Source organism: Bufo gargarizans, chromosome 3, assembly GCF_014858855.1.
Source record: "Bufo gargarizans isolate SCDJY-AF-19 chromosome 3, ASM1485885v1, whole genome shotgun sequence".
In the NCBI taxonomy this organism is placed as follows: domain Eukaryota; kingdom Metazoa; phylum Chordata; class Amphibia; order Anura; family Bufonidae; genus Bufo; species Bufo gargarizans.
The window spans coordinates 207,173,014-207,188,208 of NC_058082.1; the positions used below are offsets into that span (position 1 = coordinate 207,173,014).

The 15,195-nt window shown below is 47.4% G+C and overlaps 1 protein-coding gene across 1 annotated transcript in view; it reads left to right on the top strand.

The window, feature by feature from the left end:
• Positions 1 to 15,195, top strand: part of TMEM255B (transmembrane protein 255B) — a 100,753-nt gene that overhangs the window by 70,939 nt on the left and 14,619 nt on the right. Inside the window, exon 7 of the mRNA XM_044285550.1 lies at positions 480 to 565. Coding sequence (XP_044141485.1) covers positions 480 to 565 — 86 coding nt within the window. The remainder of the gene's footprint in view (positions 1 to 479; positions 566 to 15,195) is intronic.

Consider the following 15,195-nt stretch of genomic DNA (forward strand, 5'->3'; position numbering starts at 1 on the left):
ACCAAATGGTACTTGGCAGCGCAACTAGCTAATAAACTAGGGAGGCTTGGCACCTAGACAGACCCCACTAGACGCCAATTTGTGGCTACAACCGGAGAGGATGTATCGACTTGGTCCCAGATGTGAGTGCAGGGGATGGGTTGCGTAGGGGGGGGGGGGGTTGGGGGGTAGGGGGGGGTATTCGGGGGGAGGTTTTGGGTTAAAAATGAAAATGTGAATGATTTGAGAATAATTGTACAGATGCCTGCTGTTCTATGCATCACTGGTCTGTAACGAATTGTAATCTATGATCTGTAGCTGGAATGCGTAACCTGTGATAATTCTCATTTCAATAAAGAGATTTATAAAAAAAAAAAATATGGCATTTAGGATTCATGATTTCAGATTATGGGAATGGTAGCTCCTCAAACTGTCAGTATTGTGTTGAGAAAATAGAGTATAGTCATCAAACATTCCTATGATGTTTCTTTTCTCTACAGGTGACCTGCTCTAGTGGAAGTAACCGGTGTCAGCTAAGAATTCGGACTCACACTTGCTATTGCTGTGACCTCTATGACTGTGAGAAGTATGAAAGTATTTATTTATTTGTCTATACCAGCATTTATTAAAAATAATTTTAAGTTTTCAGGAGAAAATGAGATGTCAGCAGAAGCAACCCCATTAAACCAGTCTAAATGATTGGTAGGGTTGATCCTGCAGAAACATCCTTTCATATGGAATTCAACTTTTAATGTTTATGCAAATGAGATGTTCAGTGCCCCGAGGGGCCCTTGGCCCCTTGTCTCCACTGTGTATCTGTTGCCACGCCCCCTCCCGCCAGGCATCTCATCTGGCCCAGTAATTCTGCTCCGTAGATTTATACTTTTGGAACTAGCACAGTATATCTGCTGCTGTTTCTCCAGATGATTGCTGTGTATGGGCCAATTATGATGTTATCCTCCACCCTGATGAGGAGATGCCCAGCTTCACCTGAAGATGTCCACTGCAGTGGGAAGGATCCTGACCTCTGCAGAGTATATCCTATTTTGGGTGGAGAATAACTACATCACAACATGCATAGTAGTCATCTGCGCTTCCAGTATTCCTGCACCTGCACAGTAGATTTACACTGTTGGTGCACGCACAGTACAGTACATCTGCTTCTGCTTTCACAGCAGCGGAGATAACCACTATGTATGGGCCAGTGATGATGTTATCTTTGTAAAAGCATATGGGGGAAACACTCTAAAAAACCCACACCCTTGGGTTTGTGTCTCATTAATGAACCCCCAAGTTCGGGTTTGGATTATGAAACAAATGTATGCACAAAAACTAACTGTAACCAGGCAAAAGACTAAACAAGTCTCGCATTACTGGTGGCGATAAGAAGATTGATCAGTGGAGCCAATACATTGTAAGGCTGCACGGAGCACATATTATTAACGAAGTTTTGGAACGAATCGGGTTTTAACAGAGCAGTCCGAACTCACTTTGCTCAGCCTTAGTTATGACCCATGTAGCACCCTCAGGTTTCGTAGCCTCAAACATGAGCTACAAAAATATTTAAAAAGTTTTTTTTTTTAAGTTTTAAAATATATAAAAAAATATAAAAGTTGTAATCACCCCACTTTCTGTAGAATAAAAAATTAAATACATAAATAACAAAAATATAAACATCATGGGCATCGCCACGTCTGAAAATGCCTATACTTTTAAAATATAAAAATATTTTTCCAATACGCCAAATGGAGTAACGGAAAAAAGGGTCAAAATTACCGATTTGCCATTTTTTCATCACATCTCTTACCCAAAGAAATGTAATAAAATGTGATCAAAAAGTTACACTCCAAAATGATATCAATAAAAACTACAGCTCATCCCGCAAAAAATGAGCCCCCACACAGCTCAGAATTTATAACTATAAATAGTTATGGGGGTCAGAATATGGTGTAAAAAAAAAAAGTTTTTTTTCAAAGTTTTAATTTATTTTTACACTATTTAGACATAAAAAACCTATACATGTGTGGTATCGTTGTAATCGAATTGACCCATAGAATGAAGGTCTCAGTTGTGCCACAAATGGAACAAAACTTCCCACTACATTGTATGCCATATAAAATGGTGGCATTAGAAAGTACAACTTGTCTCGCGAAAAATAAGCCCTCATATGGATACGTGAATGGAAAAATAAAAAAGTTATGGAAAAATGAAATTGCAAAAATGAAAAAACCTCCGGTATGCTAAGGTTTAAAGATAATAATAATATATAGATACATTAAAAGATAAAAAATTTTAAGTAAATAAAAAGTATAAATAAAAAATAAAAAGTAAAACACTTTTTCATATATAAACAGTCAGAGTGAAAAAAACAATGTATTAGTGCACAATCGCTGTGTTGACATCCCATGGCCGTATTTCTGTATGACAAGACATATTCAACAAGATCTTCATATATATATAACCAGATTTCTCTGCAGTATTTAATCTTCCCAAAATAAATGCAGACTCCCCATCGTGGCTCAGCCACCCAGCTATGTATGAGAGATCGAGAATAAATTAATTACATGAAATATAAATACAAAGAAACATAATAAAAACAATAAAAACACCCAGATTAAAATAGCACATGTAATTTACAAAAAAGATTGGACACTAACTGCCTAATTTATTCCATACAAAGCCACTGTTTTTAGCAAAACCACTCACTTTTCTTTTCTTTTTTTGTAAAAGGACCTTCTTAATGTGAATCTCACTTGAACAATTCCCTTAAACCATAGGTCACTTGGTTTACTGTTGTGACACTCTCTAAAATGCTTGGAAATCGGTTTTAATTTCTTGAGTTTCTCCAAATCGGATATTTGACCTGCTGCCCAGATGTTCCTCACATGCTCTAAAATCCTGACCTTAAGCTCTCTTGTGGTCATACCTGTATAAATAAACCCACATGAACACTGTGCAAAATAAACTACTGCCTCCATATGACAGTTGATATGAAGTGCCATCTTGTAACTAATGTCATTGGAGGAGTTGCCAAATGTTGTACAGCGCACCATATATCCACAAGCTGCACAGATGCCACAGGGGTGTGAACCCCATCTCAGACCTTTAGTGCCAAAATTACCTCACACTCTGGGAGCAACATAATGGCTGTTAGTCAAGATGTCTTTCAAATTTTTAGATCTCTTCCAAGTCACTGCTGGATACTTGGAAAGCTGAATCCTCAAATCCCTATCTGTTAACAAGATAGGTCAATACTTATTTTAGCACTGGGTGCATCACCTGCAACTGAGAAGGAAAATGGTAGTGAACCTAGGGATATCCTCCCCATTTCTCATATTTCTTGGTTTACTCACCAAGATAGGATCCCTGGTGGAATGCTTTGCCTTATTAAACACTGGTCTAATGACTCTCTTGCTGTAACCCCTCTCCAAAAGGCATCTCATGAGGTCAGAAGCTTGATTTCAAACTATTTATCAGTTGAGCAAATAGTTCATATCCTACAAAATTGACCCAGTGGTATAGCCTTAATAACCTGTGGATGATGTGAAGAAAAATAATGTAATAATGCAATGGTTGAGGTGGGTTTCTGGTAAACATCCGTTCCCAGAAAACTTAGTTTGTCTACTACAATTACAATATGAAGAATTCCATTTGTTTACTGCACCACAATGTCAGTCTGATGTTCAGCTGTAGAGCCCTACCAGATGAACAAAACCTCATCTATATACCTCAACCATGTCATGTCCTCAAGTGTTTCTAACGACCGTCTTCTCACACAGCCCCAATAACAAATTAGCATATGAGGGCACACAAGTCCAAATTTGACATCTCCAAAAAGAATAGGTCAGTCAGGGGGACAGGATGGATTTTTGTGGATCATTGGTAATAAATAGAATATAGGTAAGAGAAGGAGGTGTTTCATCAATTTAAAGGGAACCTGGCACCAGAACGGCTTTATTGAGCTAATAACATGTTCACACTTGTAACGCTGCCTTGTTTCCACATCTGGTTCCCAGCTGCCTGTGAGGTGCCTCTGCTCCTGTGCGAGATTTGGCAGGGCCAGGCGTTGACGTGCGAGGTGGAAGGGGTGGGCTGTAGCAGCGAGGCGGGTGGGATTGACAGCTGTATTAAGTGACTTGGCTCAGCATAGGACACGCCCCAGTGACTCCACTATAAACATACCGATGATGTCAGGTACATTTTTTTAAGTTGTTTTTCCACACTAATACAATGATTATGAACTTTAGGAAAACTAGCTTAGGAAATAAGGCAGCGTGACCAGTGTGAACACGTAATTGGCTCAATAGGGCTTTTCTGGTGACAGGTTCCCTTTAAATGAGTGTTATCAAGAACTTTTTAGGAATCCTTCTGTAGAATATAAACATGAGCTGGATTGTATATTGACAAAGGCCTATCATGATGGAATCATTTGTTTCACAATATTGGCGGGTCTTACTTCTGAGTGGCTGATCACTCCTGTACTCAATTTATTACTGTCACAGAAGGTGTACAGGAAACAAGACAACACAAAATGAATATATGACTCACTGGATCCAAAACTAAGGAACAAAAAGGGAGACCCCTGCATCAGACCTGGAACTCTCCCTGACTGCTCAGCCTATGCGAAAATCCCAATGGTAGATGATCGCATATCCTCGTACCTCGACTGTATAACACCTGAACACCCTATAATAGTGAGGGGACACGACCACCGGCTCCCTACACTAGACACGGAGGGAGTCAGGGTCACCTGGGATCCAGCAAACAGAAAATTACAAATGAATGTACAACACTTATCTTGTAGAAGACTGGGAAATAGGATCAGCATGCACACACACTCCAGGAAGTTGTACAAACCGCACACTAATGCATTATGGGATGCAATCAGTCCAACTACATGACAGCTGAGAGAGGCTAACGAGATGAGGAACTGAAAACCAAAACAAAGGAAGCTCAAGGAGGAAGTTCTGAAAGGCATCTGTCAGAGCTTCTCAGATGTCTGGTGGTGACAGTACCCCTCCCTCTACGAGTGGACTCCGGACACTCAGAGCCCACCTTTTCAGGATGGGACCTATGGAAAGCCCTGATGAGACGAGTGGCCTTAATGTCCGTCACTGGGACCCACATCCTCTCCTCAGGACCATAACCCTCCCAATGAACGAGGTACTGGAGAGAACCGCAGACAACACGAGAATCCACAATCCTAGAGATTGTGGATCAAGACGGTAGGCAACAGGATTGATGACAGACAGGATTTTGTAAGGCCCAATAAACTTAGGACCCAACTTCCAGGAGGGAACCTTCAATTTGATATTCTTGGTAGACAACCACACCAGATCACCAACATTCAGGTCCGGACCAGGCACACGTCTCTTATCTGCCACACGCTTATATCTCTCACTCATGCTCTTTAGATTATCCTGAATCTTTTGCCAAATAGATGACAAAGACGAGGAGAATCTGTCCTCATCAGGTAAACCAGAAGACCCCTCTCCCGAGAATGTCCCAAACTGTGGATGAAACCCATATGCACCAAAAAATGGTGACTTATCAGAGGACTCCTGACGACAGTTATTTAAAGCAAACTCAGCAAGGGACAAAAAAGAACACCAATCCTCCTGATTCTCCGCCACAAAACAGCGCAGATATGTCTCCAGATTCTGATTGACGCGCTCTATCTGGACATTCGACTGCAGGTGGAAAGCAGAAGAGAATGACAACCGAACCCCCAAGCGAGAACAGAAAGCCTTCCAGAATATGGAAACAAACTGCGTGCCCCTATCAGAGACTATGTCTGAAGGAATACCATGCAATTTGACAATGTGATCAATAAATGCCTGCGCCAGCGTCTTAGCATTAGGCAAGCCAGGAAAAGGGATGAAATGCACCATTTTGCTAAAACGGTCCACCACCACCAGAATCACAGTCTTCCCCGAGGAACGAGGCAGGTCCGTTATGAAGTCCATGGTGTCATGGAACCATGAACCAGACGTACAACAAGAGATAAGTGGAAATAAGAAGGCTTTATTGAAAATCAAGCTGTAGCAAAAGTCCAAACGGATGGCTAAACCGAAGCAGGGTCTTGCGTAGACAGAGGTCAGGAACCAGGAGGGTAGTCAGACGAAGCCTGGATCAGGAACCAGCAGGGTAGTCAGACGAAGCCAGGATCAGGAACCACGGGGTAGTCAGACGAGGCCAGGATCAGGAACCAGAAGCAGCAGCAGTCTTAGAAGCATGTGAACACAGGAGGACCAAGCAAGGAACTGAAGCCACAGACCTTCTATATATATGAGCTAGGCATCCAGCTCCTCCCAGTGGGAAGGAGAAGCCGCAGGGTGGGAGGCTACAAGAAACCCAGAAACCAAGATGGCCGCCAGCACATGTCAAACGAAGGAGAACAGTAAGAAGGTAAGACCATGACAGTACCTCCCCCTCAAGGGCCCCTCCTCCGCGGAGTAAGGAACGGTTTCTGAGGGAAGCGTGCGTGGAAGGCTCGGAGCAAAGCAGGAGCATGGACATCTGCGGAGGGAACCCAGGAACGCTCCTCTGGACCATAACCACGCCAATGGACCAAAAACTGCAACCGACCGCGGACCAGGCGTGAGTCCAGGATATTGCTCACCTCATATTCCTCACGATTGCCCACTTGGACCGGACGGGGACGAGGAACCGAGGAAGTGAAACGATTACACACCAATGGCTTCAACAGGGAGACATGAAACACGTTGGAGATCCGCATGCCAGGAGGAAGCACAAGGGCATAGGCTACCGGGTTTACCCTGCGAAGCACTCGGAAGGGACCAACAAAGCGAGGCGCCAGCTTGGGAGTGGGCACTCGAAGGTTGAGGTTGCGGGTGGACAACCATACACGGTCTCCGACCTGGTAGGAAGGAGCGGGCGCTCGTCTGCGATCAGCCTGGAGTCTCTGGCGCTGCGCAGAGACCTCAAGGGACCTCTGGATCTGTACCCAAGAAGCACGTAGGACGGAAAGGTGATCCTCCACAGCCGGAGTATCCTGGGGAGAGAATACCTCCGGTAACACGGCAGGTTGGAACCCATAATTGGCCATGAAGGGAGACGTCCCAGAGGAAGAGTTCACCGCCGTGTTCCTGGCAAACTCAGCCCAAGGCAGGAGGTCAACCCAATTGTCTTGGTGATCGGAGACATAGCAACGAAGGAATTGCTCCAAGGCCTGATTGGATCGTTCTGCGGCCCCATTGGACTGAGGGTGGTAGGCTGAGGAGAAAGAGAGATGAATCCCCAACTGGGAGCAAAAGGCGCGCCAGAACCTGGACACAAACTGACTCCCCCGATCCGACACAATCTCCTTGGGCAAACCGTGCAACCGGAAGACCTCCCTGGCGAAAATCGTGGCCAACTCTTGTGCAGAGGGTAACTTCTTGAGAGGAACACAGTGGCACATTTTGGAAAACCGATCCACAATCATGAGAATGATCGTATGGCCTCGGGATGCAGGGAGGTCCACAATGAAATCCATCCCCAGGTGTGACCATGGGCGCTCCCCGGTGGCTATGGGTTGCAAAAGGCCCAACGGAAGGTGCCGAGGGGACTTACTCTGGGCACAAACGGAGCATGCCGCTACATATGCGGCGATGTCGGAACGTAGAGAAGGCCACCAGAACAGACGTGAAACAGCCCAGGACAGCTGATTCTTTCCAGGATGCCCCGCGGCCTTGGAGTTATGGTAGGTTCGCAACAACCGAGTGCGTAACTCCTCAGGCACAAAACACCTGCCGTTGGGTCTCCCAGAGGGAGCACCAGATTGAGCCGCCAAAATCTGCTCACCCAGGGGAGAGGTCAGGCTGGTGCGAATGGCGGCCAGGATCTGATTCGGAGGTATGACCGAAGTCAGAATCGACTCCTCCCCGGACAGCTCGGAGTACTGCCGTGATAAGGCATCCGCTCTGATGTTCTTGGAACCGGGTAGGTAGGAGACCACGTAATTAAAACGTGACAAGAACAGAGCCCATCTGGCCTGACGTGGTGTCAATCTCTTGGCCTCAGAAAGGTAGGTCAGATTCTTGTGGTCCGTCAGGATGAGAACCGGAACCACCGATCCCTCGAGCAAGTGCCTCCATTCTTTAAGGGCCTGCACGATGGCCAATAACTCCCTGTCACCAATCTGATAGTTGCACTCCGCGGAAGACAGTTTCCGGGAGTAAAACCCACAAGGAAGCAGAGGACCCTCTGGTGTTCTACGCTGAGACAGAAGGGCGCCTACTCCCGTCTCAGACGCGTCCACCTCGAGGACAAAGGGCAACCCAGGGTTGGGATGCGACAGAATCGGAGCCGACACAAAGGCGGACTTTAGAGCCTCAAAAGCTCGGATGGCCTCGGGCGGCCAGACCTGGAAATTACTGCCCTTCCTGGTCAGATCCGTGAGAGGCTTGGCTAGCATAGAAAAGTCCCTGATGAACCTCCGATAATAATTGGCGAAGCCCAAAAAGCGCTGCAGGGCACGGAGACCACTGGGCTGGGGCCACTGTAAGACAGCCGAAACCATCTCAGGATCCATGGAGAACCCCTCAGCGGAAATGATGTAACCTAAGAATGTTACCTGGGATCGGTGAAATTCGCATTTCTCAAGCTTACCGAACAGCCTGTTCTCTCGTAACCGTTGCAACACTCGTCTGACATCCATAATGTGGGCCTCCATGGATTCAGAATATACCAAGATGTCATCCAAATAGACCACCACACACTGCTGCAACAGGTCACGGAAAACATCGTTGATGAATTCCTGGAAGACTGCGGGCGCATTGCACAACCCAAAGGGCATAACCAAGGATTCATAATGACCGGTCCTGGTGTTAAACGCGGTCTTCCACTCATCGCCCGCCTTGATCCTTACCAGGTTATATGCCGCCCTCAGGTCGAGTTTGGTAAAGACCGTGGCCCCTTTGAGGCGATCGAACAGCTCGGAAATCAAGGGTATCGGGTAAGCGTTCTTGATCGTGATGCGATTGAGACCCCTGTAATCGATGCAAGGCCTCAACTCACCGCCCTTCTTTTTCACAAAGAAAAATCCAGCCCCTGCCGGGGACGAGGATTTGCGAATGTGTCCGCGTGAAAGCGCCTCCCTCACGTACTCCTCCATGGCCTCATTCTCCGCTACCGACAGTGGATAGACTTTGCCACGAGGAGGAACGGCACCAGATTGTAACTCTATGGCACAATCGTATGGGCGGTGCGGAGGTAGGGCAACCGCGCGCACTTTATCGAATACATCCCGGTACTCTTCGTATTCAGGAGGCAACAGAGAGTCCGAGGAAGTACACAGCAACTTGACAGGCCCATGGATGCAACTAGACCCACACTGCGGTGACCACGAGAGGATCTCGGCCGATCTCCAATCGAAAGTCGGATTATGCTTCTGGAGCCAGGGGTACCCCAAGACCACCGAGTAGTGTGGAGACGAAATCACCTGGAGACAGACCGACTCTCTGTGAACGGCACCAATGGCTATCCCCACTGGAAGGGTCTCATGAGTCACGTGTGGCGGCAGAAGGGGTCTGCCGTCTATCGCCTCAAGAGCCAGTGGGGAACCTCGAGGCTGCAGAGGAATGGAATTGGCGGCAGCGAACACACTATCAATGAACAAACCACCAGCACCAGAGTCCACCAACGCCTGGGTCGTCACCGAGCCCCCGACCCAGGAGAGGACAACAGTGATCAGTGGTTTGTCAACACAGGAAACCGGGGACGAGGAGACTCCACCCAAGATCTGCCCCCGACAGGATCTCAGGTGCGAGCGTTTCCCGGACGGTTCGGACATGCCAACCGAAAATGCCCACCGAGACCACAGTACATGCATCGACCCTTGCGTCTCCGGAGTACCCTCTCCCCCTCGGACAGGCGAACAAACCCCAGCTGCATGGGTTCACCCCCAGACAAGTCATCCCCAGGAGGCGTGGGAGGAGAGGGAGGCACGGGTGGGACAGCAAACGTAGGCGCCAATCTGTTAGAAGACCTCCGCAGGCTCTCCTTAAAGGAAGGTCTCTCCCTGAGTCTGGTGTCAATCAAAATCAGGAAAGAAATAAGAGACTCGAGCTCCACTGGTAGGTCCTTAGCTGCAACCTCATCCTTCAAGGCATCCGAGAGACCATGAGAGAAAGCAGCGACCAGAGCCTCATTATTCCAGCCCACCTCTGCTGCCAGGGTACGAAACTCAATGGCGTATTCAGCTACGGATCGTGAACCCTGTCTGATGGACATAAGGAGCTTCGCAGCAGAGGCAGCACGAGCCGGCACATCGAATACCTTCCGAAGAGAAGCAACAAAACCGGAAAACTCGGCAACCACCGGATTGTTGTTCTCCCATAAAGGGCTGGCCCAGGCCAAGGCCTTGTCCGAGAGCAGCGAGATCAAGAAGCCCACCTTTGATCTCTCAGTAGGAAAGGCATGTGGCAGCAACTCAAAATAAATGCCCACCTGGTTAAGGAAACCTCGGCACTGAGTTGGCTCTCCCCCAAAGCGCTGTGGAAGGGGGGCAGAACCGGTCATACCCCGAGACACCGCAGGTGCAGCAACAGGTGTCGGGGTAGACTCTGGCGCAACAACCGGAGCGGCAGTAGGAGCGGGCCCAGGAGCGACAACCGACCCATCGGCAACGGAAGCGAAATGAGCCGTGCGTTCAAGCAGGGTTTGCAACGCCACAGCGAACCGACCCAACAGGTGATCCTGCTGATCAAGTCTGGCAACCAGCGTAGGTAGCGAGGATGGCCCTGTACCGTCAGAATTCATGGCTTGGTCCTAAGCTCCTCCCAGTGGGAAGGAGAAGCCGCAGGGTGGGAGGCTACAAGAAACCCAGAAACCAAGATGGCCGCCAGCACATGTCAAACGAAGGAGAACAGTAAGAAGGTAAGACCATGACACATGGACAGATGTGTCCAAGGACGGGAAGGAATGGGTAAGGGAAGGAGAGGACCTGATGGCCATGAATGAGGGACTTTGGCACGAGCGCAAGTCTCGCAGGCTGCCACAAAACCCTCAACCGACTTATGAAGCGCAGGCCACCAGAATCTCCGAGCGATGAGATCCACCGTGGCTCTTGCCCCCGGGTGCCAAGCAAGGACAGTATCGTGGTGTTCCTTAAAAATCTTGTGTCTTAAAGCGAGAGGCACAAACAACCTCCCAGGAGCCTCTGACTGGGCTACCTGCACCTCTGCCTCCAATTCAGGAAAAAGAGCAGAGACCACCACACCTTCAGCCAAAATGGGACCCGGGTCTTCAAAATTCCCACCTCCCGGAAAACAACGTGACAGGGCATCTGCCTTCACATTCTTAACCCCAGGGCGGAACGTGACAACAAAATTAAACCTTGAAAAGAACAAAGACCATCTGGCCTGTCTCGGGTTCAGACGCTTGACTGACTCCAAGTAGGCCAGATTTTTATGGTCAGTAAACACGGTGTTTGGCTCCCTCTAGCCAATGGCGCCATTCCTCAAAAGCCAACTTGATGGCCAACAACTCCCCATCTCCCACATCGTAATTTCTCTGTGCGGAGGAGAGTTTCTTCGAGAAAAAGGCACACGGTCGCCATTTGGCAGGAGAGGAACCCTGAGACAAGACCGCCCCCACACCCACCTCAGAAGCATCAACCTCAACTATGAAGGGTAGAGAAATATCAGGTTGTACCAGGATGGGAGCGGAAGCAAAACTCTCCTTGATATTAGAAAAGGCCTTACGCGCCTCTACCGACCAGGAAGAAAAATCTACCCCCTTTCTGGTCATATCAGTGAGTGGTTTAACAACAGAGGAATAATTCAAAATAAACTTCCTGTAATAATTGGCAAAGCCCAAAAAACGCATCAGCGCCTTCTGATTCTCAGGAAGCTCCCACTCAAGCACAGCGCAGACCTTCTCGGGGTCCATGCGAAAACCAGAAGCGGAGAGAAGAAACCCCAGAAATTGAATTTCTGGGACCGCAAACACAAATTTTTCCAGTTTCGCGTATAATTTATTCTCCCGCAGGATGAGCAATACCTGACGTAAGTGTTCCTTATGAGTTTTGAAATCAGGAGAAAAAATCTAAATGTCATCTAAATACACTAATACAAATTTTCCCATTAAATGATAAAAAATGCTGTTCACGAAATGCTGAAAAACGGCTGGGGCATTCATCAAACCAAAAGGCATAACCAAATTCTCAAAATGGCCCTCAGGGGTATTGAAGGCCGTCTTCCATTCGTCTCCTTCTCTGACCCTGACCAGGTTGTATGCCCCTCTTAGATCTAATTTGGAAAAAACTTTAGCCCCAACAATCTGGTTAAACAGGTCCGGGATCAGCGGAAGCGGATAAGCGTCACGAATAGTGATACTGTTCATCTCCCTGAAATCCAGACAAGGTCTTAAAGAACTATCTTTTTTCTTAACAAAGAAAAAACCAGCAGCAACAGGTGACTTCGAGGGTCGTATGTGTCCTTTTCTCAGACTCTCAGAGATATAAGCACGCATAGCGACCCTTTCAGGTTGGGAGAGATTGTATAAACGAGATTTAGGCAGCTTGGCGCCTGGGATGGGAATAATAGGGCAATCGTACTCCCTGTGCGGGGGCAAATCCTGAACTCCACTCTCAGAGAAGACATCCGAAAATTCAGAGAGAAAAGATGGTACAGTCTTAGTAGAAACCTCAGAAACAGATGTCGTGAGGCAATTCTCTCTGCAAAAGTCACTCCAACCATTTATTTGCCTCGCTTGCCAATCAATGGTGGGGTTATGTTTAGTGAGCCAGGGTAGCCCCAACACAAGAGGAGTAGGCAATCCTCTAAGGACGAAACATGACACATCCTCAACATGAGCATCACTCACAATTAAACGGATATTGTGAACTATGCCCTTTAATGATTTCTGAGAAAGTGGAGCGGAATCAATAGCAAAAACAGGAATATCCTTTCCCAAAGTGCATACCTGGAAACCATGAGTTATCGCAAATTGATTATCAATGAGATTGACAGCTGCTCCACTATCTACAAAAATCTCACAAAAAATGTTCCTGCTCTCTAGCACCACCCTGGCAGGCAGGACAAAACAGGAACTACAAGCGAACGGAAAACCTTCAATTTCCGCCTCAACCCTGCCAATAGTAACAGATGGAACATTTTTAAAAGATTTTTTCCTTTTTGTTTCTTTATTACTCCCAAAAAACTGCCTGAATCTCCTAGAGGGACAAACATTTGCCAAATGATTTATACCTCCACAACAAAAACAAACCTTCCCATGCGGGCTGAATCTTCTATTGTCAGAGGCAATCAACCCCAGCAGCATGGGCTCCTGCTCAGAAGGGGCTGACAGCGACTGAGACCCCTGTGCACAGAATGAGACCGCTGCACTGTCCTGGGATTGAGTATGACAGGAAGGAGTGATCTCTCCTCTCTCTCTAAGACGCCTGTCAATACGAACGGCCTGAGACATAGCAGAGTCCAAGGGGATAGGCCTCTCATGAAAGGCAAATGCATCTTTCAATCCCTCTGAAAGACCATGGCAAAATTGACTTCGGAGTGCAGCATCATTCCAACCAGTATCAGCTGCCCATCTCCGAAATTATGAGCAGTATATCTCTGCGGATTGTTTACCCTGGCATAAGAGACGTAGTCTAGACTCAGCCAAAGCAATACGATCCGGATCATCATATATCTGACCCAGGGCTAAAAAGAATTCATCCACTGAACGGAGGGGCCGTGCCCCCACCGGCAGCGAAAAAGGCCCACGACTGAGCGTTACCCCTGAGCAGCGATATAATGATCCCCACCCTTCATTCCTCATCACCAGAGGAATGGGGAAGAAGGCGAAAATTGAGTTTGCAAGCCTCTCTAAAATGCACAAAATTCTCACTACCCCCGGAGAACGTATCCGGGAGCGAGATCTTAGGCTCAGAACAAACTCCATGAACGCAAGCTGAACCGGTCACTTGAAACTGAGAAAGAGTCTTACGGAGATCAGCTACCTCCAATGAAAGACCCTGGAAGCGTTCAGTCAAAAGTGAAACCGGATCCATGCTTGAGACGGTTTTGGCGGTTTATAATGTAACGGAAGGTGTACAGGAAACAAGACAACACAAAATGAATATATGACTCACTGGATCCAAAACTAAGGAACAAAAAGGGAGACCCCTGCATCAGACCTGGAACTCTCCCTGACTGCTCAGCCTATGCGAAAATCCCAATGGTAGATGATCGCATATCCTCGTACCTCGACTGTATAACACCTGAACACCCTATAATAGTGAGGGGACACGACCACCGGCTCCCTACACTAGACACGGAGGGAGTCAGGGTCACCTGGGATCCAGCAAACAGAAAATTACAAATGAATGTACAACACTTATCTTGTAGAAGACTGGGAAATAGGATCAGCATGCACACACACTCCAGGAAGTTGTACAAACCGCACACTAATGCATTATGGGGAGGAATTTAAAGGGATGCAATCAGTCCAACTACATGACAGCTGAGAGAGGCTAACGAGATGAGGAACTGAAAACCAAAACAAAGGAAGCTCAAGGAGGAGGTTCTGAAAGGCATCTGTCAGAGCTTCTCAGATGTCTGGTGGTGACAATTACCAAAGAACCACACACATTCATCCTGTCCCCCGGTAGACATTGTCTGTGGGATTTCCGGGAATGGACGTTTACAGGAAACCTACCTCAACCAATGCATTATTGCATTCTTCTTCACGCCATCTACGGGTTATTAAAGCTATACCAGTGGGTCAATTTTGTAGGAGGAATGGTTTGAACATCAAGCTTCTGACCTCATGTGATGCTGTCACGGCTGTTTAAGGGTAACCAGAGCATACACAGTAAGAAGAGCTACTGACCGGACCCAAACTAGGGAAGAGAAAAGGTGACCCCTGTCAGACCCTCAACACTCTCCCTATGCTGCTAAAGCACATGCCTGGATCCAAATGGTGGAACGAGGCTTGCCCGCGTACAATAGACTGATGAGCCCTGTAACCCCTACAATAGTGGAAGGGGCACGGCCACCGATGCCCTGCTCAGAATATGGAGAGAACCGTGGCCACCTCAGATCCAGTCAGGAAATCACCAGGTACACAACAAAGTCTGCACACTTAGCTGATGGAGCTGCAGCCGCAGAGAAGACGGATCCAAGGGCCGCTGGCAATATCCGGAGTGCTTGCAGCAGCAGAACACATGTCCAGAGAACTAGTAGCTTAAGAAGTGAAGATACTCAAGGC